General features: G+C 48.3%; 1 protein-coding gene across 4 annotated transcripts in view; it reads left to right on the forward strand.

The window, feature by feature from the left end:
- The window catches only part of CDH18 (cadherin 18), a 1,008,237-nt gene that overhangs the window by 811,920 nt on the left and 172,141 nt on the right, over positions 1-24,176 (forward strand). For all 4 annotated transcript variants that reach the window (XM_075921429.2, XM_089776420.1, XM_075921431.2 and 1 more), the window contains one exon: positions 15,374-15,541. In XM_075921429.2, the coding sequence (XP_075777544.1) occupies positions 15,374-15,541 (168 nt within the window). The remainder of the gene's footprint in view (positions 1-15,373; positions 15,542-24,176) is intronic.

Below are 24,176 nucleotides of genomic sequence, written 5' to 3' on the forward strand. Positions count from 1 at the left end.
TGTAGAGGGGCCCACAAAATCGACTAACCCTGGAAACCCAGAAGAGTTAATCTGGCCTGAGACCTTGAACCTTGGTCCTACCTACCCTCCCCCTACTCCCGTGATGGGGCCAGGGAAGTGAGGTGTCTCAGTTGGGGCCACATCAGTGAGACTTGGGGAGTGTTGGAGGGGTTGGTTTTTTGCATCTAATTTGTGTGGTCCCCATCTGATTTTTCTGTGGGTCAGTGACCCCTGACCCAAAACAGGTTTCCTGTCCCTCCCATAAATAAAAACAATGTTGAAACGTTTTATGTTGAACATAATATTTTATTTAAAAATAAAGTGTGGCCAGCAAGTCTGCATCTGGCTGCAGCATCAAAACACTCCTGCACCCCCCACAGACCTCCAACCCTGAGAATATCATATACCTGAGCCCCTGCCCCGAGCTCCTCAAATCCCCAAACTCCTGCACCCCCACATTCCCAGTCTTCTGCCACAACACTCCTACACCATCCACATACTGCAAATTGTGTCCTGAGCCCTTCATAGGGTATGTCTACACTACAAAGTTAATTCGAACTAACAGACGTTAGTTCGAATTAACTTTAATAGGCGCTACACGTACAAACCGCTAGTTCGAACTTAATTCGAACTAGTGGAGCGCTTAATTCGAACTAGGTAAACATCATTCTACGAGGACTAATGCCTAGTTCGAATTAAGTAGTTCGAATTAAGGGCTGAAAGGCCACTAAATTCGAACTAGTGGGAGGCTAGCCCTTCCCAGCTTGCCCTGGTGGCCACTCTGGCCAAACCAGAGAAACTCTTCTGCCCCCCTCCCAGCCCCGGAGCCCTTAAAGGGGCACGAGCTGGCTACGGTGCCCATGCCAGTTGCAAGCCTGCCAGCACCCAGCCAGCAGACCCTGCACCTGGCACGGCACGAGCCAGCCACCCACTGCCATCCAGCCCTCCTCCTCTTCCCGAGACCAGGCTGGCAGCTCCCAAGAGCCTGCCCGGGGCCGCAAGAGGTGGGCGCCCGCCTCGTCTAGTGTGGACATCGTGGACCTCATCGTGGACCTCCGCACTAGGCACAGGAAAGTGGCCGTCTAGGGCAGGATAGCTGCTAGCCTGGCCACCCAGGAGCAGGTTTGCATGAAAATCAAGGTGGTCCAGTGAGACCCCCCGACCCTGAGCCCTGAGCTTAGAACATAAAAACATAAGAACGGCCGTACTGGGTCAGACTAAAGGTCCATCTAGCCCAGTAGCCTGTCTGCCGACAGCGGCCAATACTAGGTACCCTGGAGGGGATGGTCCGAAGACAATGACTAAGCCATTTGTCTCATGTCATCCATCTCCAGCCTTCCACAAACAGAGGCCAGGGACACCATTTCTACCCCCTGGCTAATAGCACTCCATGGACCCAACCTCCATGACTTGATCTAACTTCTCTTTAAACTGTTATAGTTGTAGCCTTCACAGCCTCTTGCGGCAAGGAGTTCCACAGGTTGACTATTTGCTTTGTGAAGAAGAACTTTCTGTTATTAGTTTGAAGCCTGCTACCCATTCCTTTCCTTTGGTGTCCTCTAGTCCTTCTGTTATGGGAACTAATGAAGAACTTTTCTTTATGCACCCTCTCCATACCACTCATGCTTTTATAAACCTCTATCATACCCCTCTCCCCTCAGTCTCCTCTTTTCTAAGCTGAAAAGTCCCAGTCTCTTTAGCCTCTCTTCATATGGGACCTGTTCCAAACCCCTGATCATTTTAGTTGCCCTTTTCTGAACCTTTTCCAAGGCCAAAACATCTTTTCTGGGGTAAGGAGACCACATCTGTACACAGTACTGAAGATATGGCGTACCATAGTTTGATATTTCCCCTCCTCCTTCTTCCCCTGGCTTCCCCCTTCCAGCTCCCTCCTCCCAGGTTTCCCCTTCCTCTCTCCCACCCTCTTTCTTCCCCTCTCCCACCTCCTTTTCCCAGTCTTCCCAGAGGTTAATCCCCCCTCTCCCAGTTTTCTTAAATAGAGAGAGTTTCTATTTTTGAACACACGTGCCCTTTATTTTTTACATCAGGAAGGGGGGCTAGGGAAGGGTAAGTGGAAGGAGGTGAGGGAGGAATGGGGTATGAGCCCCCGATGGGGAGGACGGGGTGGCTCTGCGGGCTCCTCGGGGTGGAAGCTCTCCTACAGCCCTCCGATTGACCCCTCCACCCCGGATGGCAGCCTGTGGCAAGTGCAGCCGGGCTGATGGCCGAGTGCTGTGTTGTGCCGAGTGTGGGCATTCAGGGCACTCCAAGCCAGGACTGCTTTGCTGTCCCTCTGGGTATGTCTACACTACAAAGTTAATTCAAATTAACAGATGTTAGTTCGAATTAACTTTGATAGGTGCTACACTAGCTCTCCGCTAGTTCGAACTTAATTCGAACAAGCGGAGCGCTTAATTCGAACTAGGTAAACCTCATTCTACGAGGACTAACGCCTAGTTCAAATTAGCTAGTTCGAATTAAGGGCTGTGTAGCCACTTAATTCGAACTAGTGGGAGGCTCACCCTTCCCAGCTTTCCCTGGTGGCCACTCTGGCCAAACCAGGGAAACTCTTCTGCCCCCCTCCCGGCCCCGGTGCCCTTAAAGGGCCACGGGCTGGCTACACAGTTTGTGCCAGTTGCAAGCCTGCCAGCACCCAGCTAGCAGACCCTGTATCTGGCACAAGATAAGCCAGCCACCCGCTGCCACCCAGCCCTCCGCCTCTTCCCGGGACCAGCCTGGCGGCTCCCAGGAGCCTGCCCAGGGCCGCAAGAGGTCAAGTGCGGAGATCATGGACCTCATTGAGGTTTGGGGGGAAGCCTCCAATGTCCACGATCTTCGCACTAGCCACAGGAACGCGGCTGTCTATGGTCGCATGGCTGACAGCCTGGCCGCCAGAGGACACCAGCGGACCCGGGAGCAGGTCCACTGTAAAATAAAGGACCTGCGGCAGTCCTACTCCCGGGCTTGTCTGCCAGGAGCCAACCCGGAGGTCTGCCCCCACTTTCAGGCCCTGGACCGCATCCTGGGGGCTCACGCCGTCCCTGCCCCCGGGGTGGTCATCGACCCCGGGGCATAGTGACCCGTCCTGGACACTGAGGAGGAGGAGCTGGAGGACGCTGAGAGCCAGGAGTCTGCCGGGAGCCTGCCCAGGACCCAGGACCCCCGAGGAACCCCACAGAACACATCTCCTGTGTTGTCCGAGGCCGGGGAGGTCTCTACCTGTGAGTACCATCATGCTCCCCTTATGTGTACGGGGGTATGGGGGGGAGAGGGAGCACAGGGACCATGTGCCTGGGCCTTGCCCACCATGGAGCAGCAGCTGAGTGTCATGCAGGGGCCTTGGCCTTGCAGTGGGGGGCTGGGTTTCACCCACCTTGTCCCCAGGGAGAACTGACCGCTGCTCTTGTTTTACCACAGCCGCAGCACCTGGGACTGCAGGGCGCACCACCCCACCTGCAACAGCCACCCGCGCCCGGGCCAGCAGGTGTGCCAGGAACCAGGAGGACTACCAGCAGTGGCACCTCCGGTTCATGGAGCAGCTGCTCCGCAACCAGGAGCACTGGGTCCAGGAGGACCTTCGGCTGCGCCAGCAGAGTGTGGATGCACTGGAGGAGCAGGGCCGTGCCCTCAGAGGCCACCTCCAGACCCTGGTGGACTGGTTCCTGCCTCCTCCTGCTCCGGCTCCTGCGGCTGCCCCAGCTCTCACTCCTCCTCCCACCCCTGCTGCCTCTGCTCCCTCTCCCGCTTCCTCTACACCCACCGTCCCTCCTGCCCCACCCTCCACACTCATTCCCCCCCGAGGCCCCCACACCCGCAGTGTTGCAAGACAGGAGAGCCAGCCGGACTCCCAAGCCTGAGCTTTCCCTTCCCTTCCACCCCCTTCCAGCTCCTTCCTCCCAGGTTTCCCCCTCCCCTCTCCCACCGTCACTCCTCCCTCCCCCCACCCCAGTTATGTAAAATAAAGAGAGGGTTTTTTTGCCAAAACAGGGGTCTTTATTTGACATTAGGAAGGGAGGTTAGGGAGAGGAAGGGGGAAGGGGGGGAGGGTGGAAGAAGGCCCCAGTGGGGCATGCAGGGAGAGTTCAATCCTCCTCCTCCACATGGAAGCTCTCCCGCAGGGCTTCCCGGATCCGGACGGCCCCCCACTGGGATTCCCGGATGGCGGCGGTGCAGGGCTGAGCGTACTGGCCAGCCATGCGGTCAACTTCAGCCATCCAGGCTGGCAGGAAAGCCTCCCCCTTCCTCTCGCACAAATTATACAGCACACAGCATGCTGCCACCACGGGAGGGATGTTGTGCTCAGCGAGGTCGAGGCGGGTGAGGAAGCACCTAAATCGGGCTTTCAGTCACCCAAAGGCCCCCTCAATCACGATGCGGGCCCTGGTCAGCCTCGCATTGAAGGCCTGGCAGGAGGGGTTGAGGTGCCCCGTGTAGGGCTTCATGAGCCAGGGCTGTAGGGGATAGGCCGCATCCCCCACCAGGCAGACAGGCATGTCCACGTCCCCAACCCTGATGTGACGGTTGGGAAAGAAGGTCCCGGCATGCAGTCTCTGGCACACGGAGGAGTTTCAGTACACCCTGGCATTGTGTGCCTTGCTGGACCAGCCCACATTAATGTCCGTGAACTGTCCCCGGTGGTCACACACGGCCTGCAGGAGGACGGAGAAGTACCCCTTGCGGTTCATGTACTGGGAGGCCTGGTGTTCCAGGGCACGGATCATAGAATCATAGGACTGGAAGGGACCTCGAGAGGTCATCGAGTCCAGCCTCCCACCCTCAAGGCAGGACCAAGCTCCGTCTACACCATCGCTGACAGATGTCTATCTAACCTGTTCTTAAATATCTCCAGAGAGGGAGATTCCATCACCTTCCTTGGCAATTTATTCCAATATTTGACCACCCTGACAGTTAGGAATTTTTTCCTAATGTCCAATCTAAACCTCTCTTGCTGCACTTTAAGCCCATTACTCCTTGTCCTGTCCTCAGAAACCAAGAGGAACACATTTTCTCCTTCCTCCTTGTGACACCCTTTTAGATATTTGAAAACCGCTATCATGTCCCCCCTTAATCTTCTTTTTTCCAAACTAAACAAGCTCAGTTCATGAAGCCTGGCTTCATAGGTCATGTTCTCTAGACCTTTAATCATTCTTGTTGCTCTTCTCTGTACCCTTTCCAATTTCTCCACATCTTTCTTGAAATGTGGCGCCCAGAACTGGACACAGTACTCCAGCTGAGGCCTAACCAGTGCAGAGTACAGTGGCAGAATGACTTCACGAGTTTTGCTTACAACACACCTGTTGATACAACCTAGAATCATATTTGCTTTTTTTGCAACAGCATCACACTGTTGACTCATATTCAACTTGTGGTCCAATATGACCCCTAGATCCCTTTCCACCATGCTCCTTCCTAGACAGTCGCTTCCCATCTTGTATGTATGGAACTGACTGTTCCTTCCTAAGCACTTTGCATTTCTCTTTATTAAACTTCATCCTGTTTACCTCTGACCATTTCTCTAACTTGCTAAGGTCATTTTGAATTATGTCCCTATCCTCCAAAGTAGTTGCAACCCCACCCAGTTTGGTATCATCTGCAAACTTAATAAGCATACTCTCTATCCCAATATCTACATCATTGATGAAGATATTGAACAGTACGGGTCCCAAAACAGACCCTTGTGGAACTCCACTTATTATCCCTTTCCAGCAGGATTTAGCACCATTAACAACAACTCTCTGACTACGGTTATCCAGCCAATTATGCACCCACCTTATCGTGGCCCTGTCTAAGTTATATTTGCCTAGTTTATCAATAAGAATATCATGCGAGACCGTATCAAATGCTTTACTAAAGTCTAGGTATATGACATCCACCCTTCTCCCTTATCACAAGGCTCGTTATCCTATAAAAGGAAGCTATCAGATTAGTTTGGCATGACTTGTTCTTCACACTGGCGATTCCCTATCGCTTTATTACCTTCCAAGTGTTTGCATATGATTTCCTTAATTACCTGCTCCATTATCTTCCCTGGAACAGACGTTAAACTGACCGGTCTGTAGTTTCCTGGGTTGTTCTTATTCCCTTTTTTATAGATGGGCACAATATTTGCCCTTTTCCAGTCTTCTGATATCTCCCCTGTCTTCTATGATTTTTCAAAGATCATAGCTAAAGGCTCAGATACCCCTTCTGTCAGCTCCTTGAGTATCCTGGGATGCATTTCATCAGGACCTGGTGACTTGCTGACATCTAACTTTCCTAAGTGATTTTTAACTTGTTCTTTGTGTATCCTATCTTCTAAACTTACCCTCTCTCTGCTTGTATTCACTACGTTAGGCACACCTCCAGACTTCTCGGTGAAGACCGAAACAAAGAAGTCATTGAGCATCTCCACCATTTCCAAGTTTCCTGTTACTGCTTCTCCCTCCTCACTGAGCAGTGGGCCTACCCTGTCCTTGGTCTTCCTCTTGCTTTTAATGTATTTATAAAAGGTCTTCTTGTTTCCCTTTATGCCTGTAGCTAGTTTGATTTCATTTTGTGCCTTTGCCTTTCTAATCTTGTCCCTGCATTCCCGTGTTGCTTGCCTATATTCATCCTTTGTTATTTGTCCTAGTTTCCATTTTTTATATGACTCCTTTTTTATTTTGAGATCATGCAAGATCTCCTTGTTAAGCCAAGCTGGTCTTTTGCCATATTTTCTATCTTTCCTACACAGCGGAATTGTTTGCTTTTGGGCCCTTAACAACGTCCCTTTGAAATACTTCCAACTCTCCTCAGTTGTTTTTCCCTTCAGTCTTGCTTCCCATGGGACCTTACCTACAAGCTCTCTGAGCTTATCAAAACCTGCCTTCCTGAAATCCATTACCTCAATTGTGCTGGTCTCCCTTCTACCTTTCCTTAAGATCATGAACTCTATTATTTCATGATCACTGTCCCCCATACTGTCTTCCACTTTCAAGTTCTCAACTAGTTCCTCCCTATTTGTTAAAATCAAATCCAGAACAGCTTCTCCTCTGGTAGCTTTTTCAACCTTCTGAAACAGAAAGTTGTCTCCAATGCAGTCCAGAAACTTATTGGATAGCCTGTGCCCCGCTGTGTTAGTTTCCCAACATATGTCTGGATAGTTGAAGTCCCCCGTCACCACCAAATCTTGGGTTTTGGATAGTTTTGCTAATTGTTTAAAAAAGGCCTCATCCACCTCTTCCACCTGGCTAGGTGGCCTGTAGTAGACTCCTAGCATGACATCACCCTCATTTTTTACCCCTTTTAGCTTAACCCAGAGACTCTCTACACAGCTATCTCCTACGTTCATCTCCACTTCAGTCCAAGTGTGTACATTTTTAATATACAAGGCAACCCCTCCTCCCTTTTTTCCCTGTCTGTCCTTCCTGAGCAAGCCGTACCCTTCCATACCAACATTCCAATCATGCATCCCATCCCACCAGGTTTCTGTAATACCAATGATATCATAGTTGTATTTATTTGTTAGCAATTCCAGTTCTTCCTGCTTATTACCCATACTTCTCACATTTGTATATAGGCATCTAAGATACTGATTTGATCTTGCCTCCCTGTTGTGCCCTGACCCTCCTTTCTCCTTGCCATTATAGGCCATAGTCCCCCCCATTTCCAACCCATCTCCCAGTCCCGCACATTCAGCACTTACCTGTGGGCTTTGCTCACCTATCCCCATCGAACCTAGTTTAAAGCCCTCCTCACAAGCTTAGCCAGTCTGTGTCCAAACAAGGCCTTCCCGCTCCTGGAAAGGTGAACTCCATCTCTGCCAAGCAGTCCTTCCTGGAAGAACACCCCATGGTCAAGGAAGCCGAAGCCCTCCTGGCGACACCATCCTCGCAGCCAGGCATTCACCTCCAGGATGCACCTCTCTCTGCCTGGGCCCCTACCTTTGACAGGAAGGATCGAAGAGAATACCACCTGTGCCCCAAACTCCCTCACCTGTACTCCCAAAGCCCTGTAGTCACACTTGATCCACTCAGTGTCACACCTGGCAGTATCATTTGTGCCCACATGGATGAGTAGCATGGGGTAGTAGTCAGAGGGCCGGATAATCCTCGACAATGCTTCCGTAACATCTCGGATACAGGCCCTTGGCAGACAGCATACCTCTCGAGATGAACTGTCAGGGCGACAGATGGGCACCTCCGTTCCCCTCAGAAGAGAGTCTCCAACCACCACTACCCTATGTTTCTTCCCCGCAGTTGTGGCAGGAGACTGCTCAACCTTGGTGGTGCAAGGCTTGGTCTCCCTGCACCACCTCCTCCTCCATAAGTGGTGGGTCAGCAGTCCCACATCCTAGGACAGTGACCTCAGTGGACTCCACAGGAATACTGTCCAGAAATTCCTTATGGCCTCAAATGCTCCTCAGCCTGGCCACCTCCTCCTGTAGCTCTCCCACTTGCTGCCTGAGAGATTCCACCAGCAGGCACCTTTCACAATGGTTGTCTCCCCCATCCTGGATATCAGTCAGTGGGAATTGCAAGCCACAAATACTGCAACACCACACCAGGATCTGGGTAGAGGCATCCATACTCAGGTTCTCTGTCTGGATACAGGCACAGGTGGAGGAGACAGGAGAAGTACTGGCACAAGCGATTCGGGTCTTCATCACCATCAGTTACTCCTACTGCTCAACTCCCTCTTCAGCTCCCCTGTTCGCTTCGCTCCCCTGGTCGCAGGCTCAGGCCTGCCCCCTTCTGAGTCACACAAGGAAAGGCTGAGCCTGAGGCTAATCAGAGGCAATCAAGGGAACAATGGCAGGCTCTCAGTCCAAACTGCCACAGAAGCTGAAACTGAAACTGCTAGCACTCACCTGGAATCAGACTCACAATTCACACTTCAAACTTTAAAACTCAAACAGTCAGGCACACACACACCACAGCTAGTACTCTCACCGGGTAGCCTCTTTGGCGGTGGGGTCGCTTTGCTCTCCCTCTTCAACTCTTCAACTCATCTGCAGTCCCCTGTCCGCTTCGCTCCGCAGTTGGGGAAGCCGAGGACGCCGAACCCCCGGATGACGGCGTCTGGGTCGGCGAGGCAGACCACCCTGTGGAGCAGCACCCAGTTGATGGCCTTGACCACCTGCGAAGAGACACAGCAAAGCGCGAATCAGTGGGGCGCCCGGGTGGCTGGGAGTGTTCGTGCCCTGGCAGTGCCCCACGCCCCACTCCCGGGAGCAACCCCCCCGGGCGGCATGTAGTACGGCCGGGAGAGACCGGCCCCTCCAGTGCGGGGCACTTTTGCCTCCTCTCCCCGGTCCCCCCGTTTTCCCTGGGGCGGCCCATCCCTTCCTTGCAGCCCTCCTCGCCCCCGGCCCAGTGGCCGGCGAGTGCCATACCTGCATGAGCACCGCTCCAACGGTGGATCTCCCCACGCCGAACTGGTTCCCGACAGATTGGTAGCTGTCCGGCGTGGAGAGCTTCCAGAGGGCGATGGCCACACGCTTCTGGAGGGGGATGGCAGGCCTCATGCAAGTGTCCCTTCTGTGCAGAGCAGGGGCGAGCCACGCGCAGAGCTCCAGGAAGGGGTCCCTCTTCATCCTGAAGTTCTGGGTCCACTATTGGTCTCCCAAGCGCTCCAGGACAATGCTGGTCCCACCAGTCGCTGCTGGTGTCCAGACGCCAGATGCGGCGGGGCACGCCGGAGCCCGGGTGCCGCCGCAGCTGCGCCATAGCCTCCAGGGTGGCCAGGCAGGGGGCTGAAGTGCACCAGGTGGAACCAGACAGCCTCCAGTCATTGCTGGCAGGCTTGCAGCAGCAAGTCCATAAACTGCACCAGAAAGTGCAGGGCGAGCTCTGGCTCCATGTTGCCACCTGCGGCAGCGGCCCCAAAGGGAAGCACCGACACAGACGGGCGCAGAGAAAAACGCTTTGCTGTCCCTTGGCAAGGTAGGCAAGCAAGCGGAAAAGCTGAGAACCGGCTGTCCAGGGGGGTCCCTTTAAGCACGAACCTCAGATAGCCTCAGACAGCAGCCACACAAAGCAACTACTGACCTGATGCCCTGCCGGAACCGGTTTCAGCTGCCCTTAAATGCGCCCCTGCGTCCAATCAGTGTGGACGTGCTAGTTCGAATTAGCAAAACACTAATTCGAACTTGTTTTTAAGTCTAGATGCGCTAGTTTGAAGTAGCTTAGTTCAAATTAACTAATTCGAACTAAGTTAGTTCGAATTAGTGCTGTAGTGTAGACATACCCTCATTGAGTTAGACAAGCAAGCGGGGAACCCCTGAGAACTGTCTGTCTGGGGTGTGGGTTGGGTCCCTTTAAGCACAGCCCTCGTCTAGCCTGAGACAGCAGCTCCACGCTCTAAGTCCTAATCTGATGCCCTGCCGGCACTGCTTCCGGCCATCCTTAACCTCGGTTCAGGGTCCACTCAATGTGGACATGCTAGTTCGAATTAGCAAAATGCTAATTTGAACTAATTTTTAGGTCTAGATGCACTAGTTCGAATTAGCTTAGTTCGAATTAACTAATTAGAATTAAGTTAGTTCGAATTAGTGCTTTAGTGTAGACATACCCATACTCTCAACCCCCTTGCCCTCAGTCCCTCATAAACCCAAACCCAGACTCCTGCACCCCCACATTCACAAGCCTGAGCCTTGCTCAGCACCCCAACTCACCACTTGACCCACAACACTCTCCAGCCTGGAATCCCCTTCCTGAGCCAGCATCTCCTTCTCCACCACCTCCTTCACCCAAATATCCTCCTAGAGCTTACACCTCTCACCCCTTCCCACACCCAAATCCCTCATTCCCACCCCCGGAGCCTGCACGTCCTGTCTTAACCCAGGGAGAGTGAATAAGGGCTGGGGACAGCAAATGATGGAGAGAAGGGGACTGGAGAAAGTGGGGTCTCAAGGAAGGAATGGGGGCTTGGGGAAGGGATGAGGTAGATCTTGGCTTGCCCTGACATTTAAAAAGTCATCTTGGGTGTAAAAAGTTTAGAGACCACTGCTCTAGAGTGTATATGTATTTTGTTTGATTGCTAAGATAGGGTACTTTCAGATGTATCTTTCAAAAAATCCCTTTTCGAAAGAGAGCATTTATACTACACTTAGTACTTTCTAAAAAGTACAGTTTGCATTACTTAGCGCCTTTTTCTAAAAGCTCTTTTGAAAAAAGGCGTTATTTCTCGTAAAATGAGGTTTTCTGCTGTTGAAAAAACTGCCGCGTTCTTTCAATTTACTTTTGAAAGAACGTGGCAGCAGTCTAGACGCAGGGGAAGTTTTTTTGAAAAAAGGCCACTTTTTAAAAAAAAAAAAACCCTGTAATTCACCCTTAGTGAATTAGTTCAGTGCAGATCAGTGAGCTGCAGTCTATGGATGATATTTACTAAATGAGCACAATCACAATGTTGTGAACCTGCAACCAGCAAATGCTTGAGATAATCTATCATATCTAAAGTATCACCAGATACAAGAAGTTCTCTGGGTCATGGTTTCTGAACCAGTTCTACGAGTACCCTTAGGGGTACTTGAGAGAAGTCTGGGGAGGGGGTATATCAACACAACTGAAATTTAGAGAAAACTGAATTTTTGTTTTAAGTTTTCTAGCATTTTATTATTTTTGTACTTTTTACACCCAAAAATACCATCACCCACCTGGCTACGATTAAGTTGTTGAAGCAAATGTGTTGCAATGGTAGAAAAAATTGTGTGTCTGAAAACTGTAAGTACTGGGGGTACTTAAAATTTTTTTAAAGGGGTACTTTATAAAAAAATGTTGAGAAACACTTCTCTGGGTCATGCCTTATGACCGTGGTCACCAACCCGTTGATCACGATCAACTGGTCGATTGGGAGGGCTCGACCAGTTGATCACGAGGCATTCGGGCCCCCCCCAATTTCCCCCCCCCAAAGAAGCTCCACTACCTACCTCCGAAAATGGAAGTAGTGCTGGCTTCCCGCAGGGTGGAGGTAAGTCCGGCAGCTGTGCGCCACTTCCAGGGTTTCCGGAAGTGCGCTGCCTGCTCCCCTCCTCCAGGTCTGTGGCGTGCTGGGAGGAGGTAGGAGTCCCAGAGGAAGATGCGTGCTGGGACTTTGGGGGGGGGGAGAGGGGAGGGAAGGCACACACCAGGGCTCCCCTCCGCTGCGGGGGAGGAGGTAGGAGTCCCGAGGGCAAGCAAGCGCCGGGGATGGGGGAGGAGGAGTCCCGGGGGGAAGCGCACACTAGGGCTTCTGTCCTGGGATGGGGAGGTGCGCACTGGGGCTCCCCTCCTCTGTGGGGGAGGAGGTAGGAGTCCGGAGGGGAAGCGTACACTGGGGAGGGGGAGGAGTCCCGGGAGGAGGCTCTTGCCGGAGCTTCCCTCCTCTGGTGGGGAGGAGGGAAGGCACATATTGAGGATTCCATGCCCCAGCCAATACCCTGCCTCCTGTTCCCAGTGGCACTCTGCTCCCACTGGCATCCTGTCCCCTGCCCCCTCCAGCATCCTGTCCCTAGCCCAGCACCCTGTCCCTTGCCTCCACTGACACCTTGTCCTCTGCCCCAAGCCTTTGCCCCGGAACCCACTGACCCTCTGTCCCATGCCCCAGCCCCCTGTCTCTTGCCCCAACATCCATTGGCACCCTGCCCCAGTCTCCTGCCCCAGCACATACAAGCACCCTGTCCTTGCTCCAGCACCCATTGGCACCCCACCCAGCACCCTGTCCCATATCCGGTACCCCCAGTATCCTTCCCCAATACCATGTCCCCTCCTCCCATCAGCACAGTTGGGGCCACATTAGTGAGGCTTGTGGGGGGTTTGGTGGAATTTTTATTTTGCATCTCACTTGTGTGGCCCCAACTGACTTTTCTGTGGGTCACTGATCCCTGACTCAAAACAGGTTCCCTGCCCTTCTCAGAAATAAAGACAATGCAGAAACTTTTTGGCTACGTCTACACTGGCCCCTTCTTCGGAAGAGGCATGCTAATTTCTAACTTTGGAATAGGGAAATCCATGGGGGATTTAAATATCCCCCGCGGGATTTAAATAAACATGGCCGCCGCTTTTTTTCCGGCTTGGGGAAAAGCCGGAAAAGAGAGTCCAGACTGGCGCGATCCTCCGGAATAAAGCCCTTTTCCGGAGGATCTCTTATTCCTACTTGAAAGTCCTCCTTGAAAGTAGGAATAAGAGATCCTCCGGAAAAGGGCTTTATTCTGGAGGATCACGCCAGTCTGGATGCTCTTTTCCGGCTTTTCTCCAAGCCGGAAAAAAAGCGGCGGCCATGTTTATTTAAATCCCGCGGGGGATATTTACATCCCCCGCGGATTTCCCTATTCCAAAGTTAGAAATTAGCATTGCTCTTCCGAAGAAGGGGCCAGTGTAGATGTAGCCTCCGTGTTTGACATAGTATTTTATTTAAAAATGAAGCCTGGCCAACAAACCCCCATTTGGGACCAAGCCCCCATCTGCCCACAGCATCATAACACTCCTGCACTCCCCTTCCTCCAGACCCTCAATCTGAACCTATCATACACTGGAACCACCTGCCCTGAGCCCCTCACATACCCCAACCAAAATTCCTGCACCCTCATATCCCAAGCCTGTGGCTTGCTTAGTACCCCAACCCTACATCTGACCTCAATACTGCCCGGCCTGAAGCCCCCTTCCCGACCCAGCATCCCTTTCTCCACCTCCTCCTGCATCCAGATTTCCTCCCAAAGCTTGCATCTCTCACACCTTCCCACACCCAAATCCCTCATTCCCACCCTACAGCCTACACATCCTGCCTCAACCCAGCGAGGGTAATGCTAGACGGTAGGGCTGTGTCTAGATTGGCATGATTTTCCAGAAATGCTTTTAACGGAAAAGTTTTCCGTTAAAAGCATTTTCGGAACAGAGCGTCTAGATTGGCATGGACGCTTTTCCGCAAAAGCACTTTTTGCGGAAAAGTATCCGTGCCAATCTAGACACGCTTTTCCCAAAAAAGCCCCGATCGCCATTTTCGCGATCAGGGCTTTTTTGCAGAAAACAAATCTGAGCTGTCTACACTGGCCCTTTTGCTCAAAAGCTTTGTGCAAAAGGGACTTTTTTGCCTGAATGGGAGCAGAATAGTACTTCCGCAAGAAGCACTGATTTCTTACAGTAGGAAGTCAGTGCTTTTGCAGAAATTCAAGCAGCCAGTGTAGACAGCTGGCAAGTTTTTCCAGAAAAGCGGCTGATTTTCCGGAAAAACTGGCCAGTCTAGACACAGCCTGGGAGTTTTTCAGGATTCCGGAGATATCCCAGAAAAACTCTTTTGCATCCAGGGATGCATTTGTTCTTATTCTTTTTTTAGTGGAGGAGCCAACATGCTCTTTCAGTAACCCCTATATTCCTCTTTCCACAAGGAATAAGGGGGCTTCTCTGACATTTGGTCCAGTCTAGACAGGCCAAATGTTGGAAAAACCTCTTCCTAAAGAAGAATTGGGGAAAAAAGCAGCAGTATAAGGGTTGGGGGTAGCAAGTGATGGAGAGGAGGAGAATAGAGAGGAAGAGGACGGGGCTTCAAGGAAGGGGCGGGGCGGTAGATCTTGGCTTGTAAGGTTGGAGACCGCTGCCTTAGGAGATACCTACACAATCATATTGTCATCAGTATGCTTGCACATATTGGAAGTTAGAAAAACATTTCTTCTGAAATGTAAAATTAAATAGAATTTTTTGCTCTCACACAGCTCTGCTAGGCTAAATAGGAGTAAAAAGCATTAAAAAAAATCATTTTCCCACTAAGGTCAACTGTTTACAACTGTGAATGGATCTAGACTGCAGATCTATTGAATTAGAGGGTTCAATTTTCAGAAGTCACTTTTCAGAGTAGTGCCAAATTTTATGTGGAAGAACAAAATATTATTGTTTGTTCAGCTGCTGGAATTTGAATAGTGGAATTAGAGAGTCTCTTGTGGGGCATGAATGCACATTCATTAATATTTCAATTAAATTGTTACTTATAGCAATTACCATACAAGATAAAACATTGTCTTTTTGGCAATGTATTTTGAAATCTTTCTATATTACATGAATTGGAGTAATCATTTGATATATTATTACAATTTCTTGTAATATGGATTTTTTAAAATTTCTGCATATCCTCAAGCAAGCTGTCTGACTATCAAATGCTGTCACAATTATATCAGATTTGTTAGAAAATAATGCAGTTCTCACCAACGTTTCTCCACACTGCATTGAATAAACGATTTGTTTTGGTTGTGTTCACACAAGAGACTTCTAATATATTGGTTAGAAATCAGAAATTCAATTAAAATAGTTTATTTTGGCTATAAATGGCCTTTGCAATAGAGGAAATTCTGTGTACCACATCTGTTGAAAAGAGAGGCTCTGTAGAGGTTGAGCATTTTCAAGAAAAGTTAACATTGATGTTTCTTTTGTTTTTCTTTGTATCACAGGAGTCATCAGAACTGCCTTGCATAATATGGACAGGGAAGCCAGAGAGCATTATTCCGTTGTCATTCAAGCCAAAGATATGGCTGGACAGGTTGGAGGGCTATCGGGGTCAACAACTGTAAACATCACACTCACTGATGTCAACGACAATCCTCCCAGGTTTCCTCAGAGTATGTTTTTAAGTTCAATATGTATTTGATTTGAAAATCCAGATTGATTTTTGGTGATAAAAGTGGCATCAATCAGTATCAAATTGCAGAAGAGGGGACACAAAAATGATGGGATGGTCCAGCTTGTTTTCATAAAAAAGGGATTTTATTTTGCACCTTTTCTGTATGGGGTGGCATGTGTGTATGTAATATGGTTCCAGCATCGCAGCCAATCATTATCCCTTTACATTTAATAACATTACTAACAACAATAGGGAAAAAATAAAGTTTTCAGCTACCAGTGTGAAGCTACGTCTACACTGTAGCCTTCTTCTGGAAAAGCTTATGCAAATGAAGCGCAGAGTGGAATATCACCACACTTCATTTGCATAATTAATCAGCAGCTCTTTTTGCAAGAGGCTTTTGCACAAAAAGGAACTGTGTAGATGGCTTCTTTTTGTGCAAAAACCCGTTCTTGCTCAAGAGCTGTTCTTCCTCATTTTTTCAAGAAGAATGGTTCTTGTGCACGAAGGGGTTTTTGCACAAAAAGGAGCCGTTTACACAGCAACTTCATTTGCATAAGCTTTTCCAGAAGAAGGCTACAGTGTAGACGTAGTGATAAAAGTGGCATCAGTCAGTATCGAACTGCAGAATGGCTAAGTATAGTTCAAGGTAGTTAGTAACTATTAGCCATCCAATCTTTCTCCTAAATTAGTAGCTGAAAACTTTATTTTTACTCTTTTGCTGCGCTTTTAGAAAGATTGTCTTTTTTATAAGTTTTTTAATATTTGTTTTGTCTTTTTGGTCTTTCCCCTCCACACACACTGTGGGGATATGTCTACACTATAGCTTTCTTTCAGAAAAAGCCACGCAAATTGCGCTGCGCAATTTGCATAGCTTTTTCCAATTGCTTTCCAGGAAGAGGCTTTTCCAACATTTGGTCCCATGTAGACGGAAAAGCCTCCTCTTTCGGAGGAGCCCTTATTCCTCATAGAATGAAATATGCAGGGCTCTCTGAAAGAGCGTGTCTGCTCTTCCATGAAAAAAAGTGGAAGAGCAAACGCATTCCATGATGCAGCAGAGTTTCTCCAGGGTGTAGACAGAGCCTGGGATTGCTCTACACAGACACAGACACACACACACACACACACACACACACACACACACACACACACCCCTCTGGGGCTGCTGCCCTTCCTTGGCCTTCGGGGACACGAGCTGGAGCTGGGGGGTGTGGCCTGCCTTCTTGGTGGCCTGGGGGAGGAACCAGAGCTGGCGGGAGCAGCCTGCCACGTCAGCGACCTGCTGGGCAGTGGGGGGCTGGGATGCGGCCCGGCAAGGAGGGGTGGACTGCCGGGGGGCGGGAGAGCTGTGAGCTAGTCGGCAATGGAGGAGGGGCTGTTGGGGGAGCCGGTAGATGGTTGACAGCCTGCCAGGAGGGCCCTGAGCTGAAGCTGGTGGGAGCAGCCTGCCAGGGGGGCTGTGAGCCACACGGTGCGGCACAGAGGCAGGTGGGCCAGGTGCAGGAGGTGGTGGGAGCCGCCTGCCGAAGGAGGGTGGGAGCCGAGCTGGTCAGTGGGCTGCTGGGGGGGCCGGGACCTGCAGTTGCTGGTACAAAGGCAGGCAGGCCCATGTGTAGGAGGTGGTGAGGGCAGCCTCCCAGGGTGGCCTGCCTCATGGGTGGCCTGCCTCGAAGGAGCCAGGCCCTGGGGAGGGCTGGCACGGAGGCATGCGGGGCTGACTACAGAAGCTGGGCAGCCTGCCGGGAGGAGGGGCATAGTCAGAGCTGGCAGGGCATCCTGCCTTGTCAGCGGCCTGCATGGGGGCTGGGAGCCGGAGCTTGAGGGGGTAGCCTGCCTTATTGCAGGAGCCAGGCGGCAGAGTATGCGTGCACACACCTGCAGGAGCTGTTGCAGGAGCTGGCAGGGCCGGCTGGCACATGCTTAGGAGGGGAAAGTTGAAAATCCGATGACAGACTGACAAGAACGGTGACGGCTTAATAGAAAAATTATCTAAATAAAGAACTCCACTGTGGGAATTCTAAGCAAATAATATGCAAGAAGCCATTTTTCATTAATTTGCCTTATTTTTCTGTTCACAGAATATCTGAATTTTTTTGAGTATGTTATATAAAGTTACTCAATTCAATTGGTTTTGAAGATTATTTACAGCATTGATTACAAATGAATATTTGTAATCTGAGATTTGTTGCTTAACTGTATTTGGTCACATAATGCTGATGGTATTGGCTCTGTTCTCTGGTTGGATAAGTGTAATTAATTCTTCATATCGGCTTTTTATTGTAAATACTCCCATGTCCAAGGTATACAAGAAAGTTTCCCAGATTCTATGTTGAAAATAAATGAATTTGTTTCTGCCAGTACAAAACATTTATGACTGACAAATAGGGATAACAACTCTAGTTAGAGCAGAAAACTAATATGTTTCCTTTGAACAGCTCAGTATCATAAATGTGCTTTGTTACCCAGGAGTACAGTTGCACATAGGCCCTTCTCCTGCAAAGGGGATATACAGATATGCCTCTGTACACTCAGAAAACCTCCCTTTTAATTCATGGAGCTCCATGTGGGTGCAGGTTTCTGCCCTGATGCAACAGGTTATATAATCCAGTCCACAGATCTTTAGGATATTGATTTCCTGTAGAATTTTGAACAAGTCCTTGATATGTTACATGAAAAAATCATAACTTTAATTTTATGTATTTTCTCTAGCAAACTGAGAAACACAGGGAATATAAAATCAATATTACCTTGTTCTAATTTTCCTCACTGATGAAATCCAATGCTGGCTTTTAATGAGAAGTTGATTTAAAAAAAAGAAGAACAAAAAACCTTACTACTGTAGTTTTGGGATTGATAGCAAAGAGCGGAAACTGTTTATTTGTTAGCAGCAAACTGAAAACAATCCTATAGAATACAAAGCCAAAGGTGAGAAACAAATTCAGACTTCAGATATTCTCAGGTAATATATTTTAAGTGTTCTTAATATTCATCACAGTGTTCAAAATGCCCTCTTCAAAACAACAGGCTCCAGTTCAGCCATGCATTTAAGCTGATATTTAATTTTCAAATGGATCTTTGAGTAGATCAGGTGCAGTGGACAATTTTGAAAAGACCCCTTTTAGGATTAATGCTGTTTTTTCTGTCATTCTTCATGACTGAAAGCATCTCCTGAAGCAGAAGAGAAGCTTATGAAGAATTGTCCTGATTGAAAATGACAGTACTGTCTGCTGTTCTTAATAAGACTGACGTCACAGGCTGCCCCCAATTAAGACAGTGGGGATACATCTAGACTACAGGCTTTTGTCGACAGAGGCTTTGTCAACAGATACTGTTGACAAAGCTTCTGTCGACAAAGAGCGTCTAGACTACATCCAGTTCTGTCGACAAAGCAAGTTGCTTTGTCGACATGAGAGTGTAGATGCAAAGGACAGTGTAGATGCAATAACGCATTCTGTTGACAGAACTCTGTTGACAAAAGGCGTTATTCCTCATAGAATGAGGTTTACCACCATCGACAAAACTGCCAAGTTCTCTCGATGTTATTTTGACAGAACTCGGTGGTAGTGTAGATGAAGGTATAGTTTTGTCGACAAAACCCTGTAGTCTAGACACACCCTCGCAGTTTTGGCCTAATCTTCTTTGTTCTCAACACTCTGAAAGCATATGCTACCACTAGCAGTGGCTAGCAGTCTGTATCCTCAGTAGCTGGGCTGTAGTGACAGCGTGAGGGAAAAAAATATGAAAGAATGTAATGATTTTACAAATTGGCTTAATGCATCTTCATGCCAAATAACAACATTGTTCAATCAGACTGAGGCACAGATTTCCCCTCCCTCTAAAGTGTGGGCCCTCTCAAAATCACCACTGTCTCCATGTAGTTATAAGGTGACTGAAGTCAGAAGCTGCCCTTAGCAATGACTGGCTGATTGTGGCCACAGTATCTTACTTGTTGTGACAGACCGGGCCGAGTTTAGGCACAGCTGAGGGTGTCCGCTCAGGGCGAATTCCTCAAATTCGGGGCTCCTTACAGCCCCCAGACTGGTGACCTTCCCAAACAGGCCACACACCAGTCCCACAGAGCGCTTCAGCAGCCTGCTTGAAGCCTCACGAGCAAAACCCCTCCGACACCTCAGCAATATCCGTGCCCCAGATGTCCCCAGGCCTCATACACAGGTGAGGGGTCTTAGAACCCAATCCCACCTACCCCGAACAAGTTCTGTCCAGTTCCAAGAAACCAGCCACAGATCCCCAGTCAATTTACCATCTGGATCTTACCCACAAATCACACTGAGCCAATCCTTTAGCATCTAACATCTAAAGGTTTATTACTACAATAAAGAAAAGCACGAGAGTAAGGTTGCTAAAGTATCATACATTACATGCATCGAATCTCCCAGTTCTCGATGCAGGCTCTAGCAGAGATGTTACAGCTGCTGGCTTAAAAGTCTTTGTTGCGCAGCCAAGATCAGGATGGGTCCACAGTTCTTTCTGGCCCTTTGATCCCTGCACTGCTGCCTCTGGGATGAAGTGCTGAGCTGAGTACCAAGATGGAGTCCGCCACATGGCCTCTTTATACATCCTTCCTGGTCTCTTCTTGGCTGCAGCAGGTCACCTGACCAGCGGCCGATACCTGTGTTCCTTGCTGGCAGCCCTTAGGTGTCAGCCCTCATTCTTTAGGTGTGTCCTTGGCCCATTGAGTGCCATTGTCCCACAGGGCCTCGCTAATTAGCATGTCCATAGGCCGGGCTCTGTCCAGTGCTCAACCACATGCAGAGAAATATTCAGTATCCACACAGATTACAGATTCCTAACTACGCACACAGACATTATACAATCACATGACTAGCGTACATAGGATTAGCAGACAGTGAGCTTCTATTCAACACCCCACATGGCCCCCTTTTATACCGTTTTTTTGGGCCAACACCCCCACCTATGGGTGCAGCAATGATCTGGCTGCTTCCCTCAAATTCAGTAATATGACACCTGTACAGAATGAGGAAACAGGTATGAATTAATGTAACATTTTTACAAGTTAGTGTAGTATATCCTAGGATCCCAAACACTATGTATGGCTGTTGTATAGCATGTGTGCCAGGCATGCCAGGTTGGTTGAGTGATTTCACTATGGATTTCTATGCCTTAGCATGTCTTGGTTTCTATTAAAGTTTACTTTCCATATGCTTGCTTCAGGCATATTTTAAACATTGCTGTGTATCTTTAACCAAAGAATAATATATTCTCTTAACTTTGTCTTAATTTTGGTTCTAACTGGAAATATTCAGTAACATTTAATTAATCTATAGCTCTTTTTAAATGTGCTTTAGCAGTTGTAACTAAGGTAGAGAACTACTGCCATCTAAAGGGTATGTCTACACTAGCTCGTTAATTTGAGTTAGGTAGGCAAATGAGATGACCGGAGTTGCAAATGAAGCCCGGGATTTAAATATCCCAGGCTTTATTTGCATGTTCCTGTCCGGTCACCATTTTTAATATCACTAGCCCGAACTCACTGCCCCGCGGCTACACGCAGCAGTGAAACATTAATTCCATGAGGAGTAACTGTTAATTCAAACTAAGGACTTAGTTCGAAATAAGGTTTCACTGCCGCGGGTTTCTAATAGCAACTTGTGGTCCATGGAAAGGTTTACATTTAGCCAGGTGGTCCACAGGCCAAAAAGTTTCATAACCACTGAAATAGAGGCACCCCCATATCTCCCCTGAGAGACCACTTGGGGCTCCCTGCGGCTCCACAAGAGCCCACAGAGAGATTGGGTCTGTTACCAGGGTGGTAAAATCACCATGTCACTCCGATGTGGATGATGGACAGACTCTTTGTGCGTCTTCCTCATCCAAGCAGTTGATGATTTAAACAGCATGTTAAGATGCGAGTTGGTGCGTCCACAGAGAGGCAGGATATATCATCTGTCTCCAGAGAGGGTTGTCATGACTTGTGTGTCTGGGTAAATGAACCCTTTGTGAGCTCTGTGAAGAGATGAAATGTTTTGACTTCCAGTTTCAAGGGATTTGTTCTTCAGTCTTTGGGCTATACGTTGCCTAGACCTCAATGGAATTAGCTATGACAATGCCTTTCTCAGTTATTGTGAGACACAAAGTGAAACCTGTGCTAACGACCCCTCGTCTAGTGAGAGAAAACACTTCTGTCAGAAGAAGTGAATTCAAAGTCTCTCCAATTTTCTTCAAAGATCGCCTCTACCAGGCAGTGGGGCTTTTACTGATTGGTCCCTTATATTTTTGAAGGGTTACTAAATGTTAACTGGATCTTCTTGGGTAATGTCAACAGATTGCTTTGGGCCCAATCCTATCTTAAAGTTTAAATTGGATCAGATCCTCTGTAAGCAAGTTGGGAAGTGGCTTCACTGGGCAATTATTATTAACATAATATAGGCATCGCCCTCATGGTATTGGCATATAAAATGCTCAGTAACTTTACATATAAAATATCCCAGCCCCGTTGCTCTCCATAGGAAATGTACCTTTCAAGCAGTGAAAGCTGGGTGTGGGGGGAGGGCAGTTAGTGTCATGATCTTCTCCAGCCTGTAATTGTCATGATTCATTCAGTATTTTCATTCTGGCTTTTAGAAACAGAGGATACTTAATAGTCTGCAGTGGGCCCTCAGCAGGTCTGGAGTAGCCCCCTGTCTGCAGTAGGTGATGAGTTAATTGGAACCAGTAAACATCATCCATTAAGAGGACTAAGGATGTTATCCCATGAAATTGTGGGATAGTTCTGGATTACTCCCAGGCCCTGAGTCAAATGGGGCTGCATCTGCACTGTAAAGTAACAGGTCTCAGATCCTGGATCTCATCTTGAATCAAGGTTGGACCCCTAGCTCTGCAGTGTCATGGGATCCTAGGTCTGGTGCCTGAGACCTGGGTTAATGAAGCTGCAGTATATTTGCATGGGGGGGGTCCTATGGGGCCAAAAACCATCCCTATTGGTAGAGGATGATGGGAAGAGTTCTTAGAGTGGTCACATGACAGCTTTTACTTCTGGTCACATGTCCATCTTGAACCTGGAAGTTCTTACTACCCCAGGGGCGGGACTTCCTGTGGCAGGTGGGCAGGGCCTAATGAGGCAGTGGGCATGGCTAATGGGGCCAGGGTGTGGTAAATATGTCCCCAGAAAATATGGTCAGCATACCTATTTCCCACAGCAAAACTGATTTAAATTAATTGATACATTGTAATATTTTCATGCACCTCATATGCGTTTAATATTAGAGCTTTTAAATGAAATAAACCTGATCTTAGCCCTTTAAAGACTGAGAAGCATTGAAGTATTCTTTGTTTTACCTCTTAACATTACATTTAAATACAAATTTCAATTTTCGGATGCTTTTCCATTTAACTGATGATCTCAGCTATTTAAAAATATTTAAATAGGCTCTAGATTTAAAATATTTAAAAAGGGCTCTAGAGGCGATCCTGGCAATTACAGACCGGTAAGTCTAACTTCAGTACCGGGCAAATTAGTCAAAACAATAGTAAAGAATAAAATTGTCAGGCACGTAGAAGAACATAATTTGTTGGACAAAAGTCAACATGGTTTCTTACTAATCTATTAGAGTTCTTTGAAGGGGTTAACAAACATGAAGACAAGGGGGATTCAGTAGATATAGTATACTTAGATTTTCAGAAAGCCTTTGATAAGATCCCTCACCAAAGGCTCTTGTATAAATTACATTGTCACGGGATAAGAGGGAAGGTCCTTTCATGGATTGAGAACTGGTTACAAGACAGGAAACAAAGGGTAGGAATAAATGGTAAATTTTCAGAATGGAGAGGGGTAACTAGTGGTGTCCCCCAAGGGTCAGTCCTGGGACCAATTCTGTTCAACTTATTCATAAATGATCTAGGGAAAGGGGTAAGCAGTGACGTGGTAAAGTTTGCAGATGATACTAAACTGTGTAAGATAGTCAAGACAGAAGCAGACTGTGAAGAACTTCAAAAAGATCTTACCAAACTGAGTGATTGGACAACAAAATGGCAAATGAAATTTCATATGGATAAGTGTAAAGAAATGTACATTGGAAAAAACAACCCCAGCTATATGTACAGTATGATGGGGGCTAATTTGGCTACGACAAATCAAGAAAGAGATCTTGGAGTTATCCTGGATAGTTGTCTGAAAACTTCCACACAGTGTTCAGCGGCGGTCAAAAAGGCAAATAGAATGTTAGGAATTATTAAGAAAGGGATAGAAAATAAGACACAGAATATCTTACTGCCCCTGTATAAAACTATGGTACGCCCGCATCTTGAATACTGTGTACAGATGTGGTCTCCTCACCTCCAAAAACATATTTTGGCCTTGGATAGGGTTCAGAAAAGGGCAAAAAAAATGATTAGGGTTTTGGAACGGGTCTCATATGAAGAGAGGTTAAAGCGACTGGGACTTTTCAGTTTAGAAAAGAGGAGACTGAGGGGGGATATGATAGAGGTATATAAAATCATGAGCGGTGTGGAGAGGGCGGATAAAGAAAAGTTCTTCATTAGTTCCCATAATAGAAGAACTAGAGGACACCAAATGAAATTAATGGGTAGCAGGTTTAAAACTAATAAATGGAAGTTCTTCTTCACATAGCGCTTAGTCAACCTGTGGAACTCCT

This window comes from Pelodiscus sinensis, chromosome 2, assembly GCF_052426305.1.
Source record: "Pelodiscus sinensis isolate ZL-2025 chromosome 2, ASM5242630v1, whole genome shotgun sequence".
Classification (NCBI taxonomy): Eukaryota; Metazoa; Chordata; order Testudines; family Trionychidae; genus Pelodiscus; species Pelodiscus sinensis.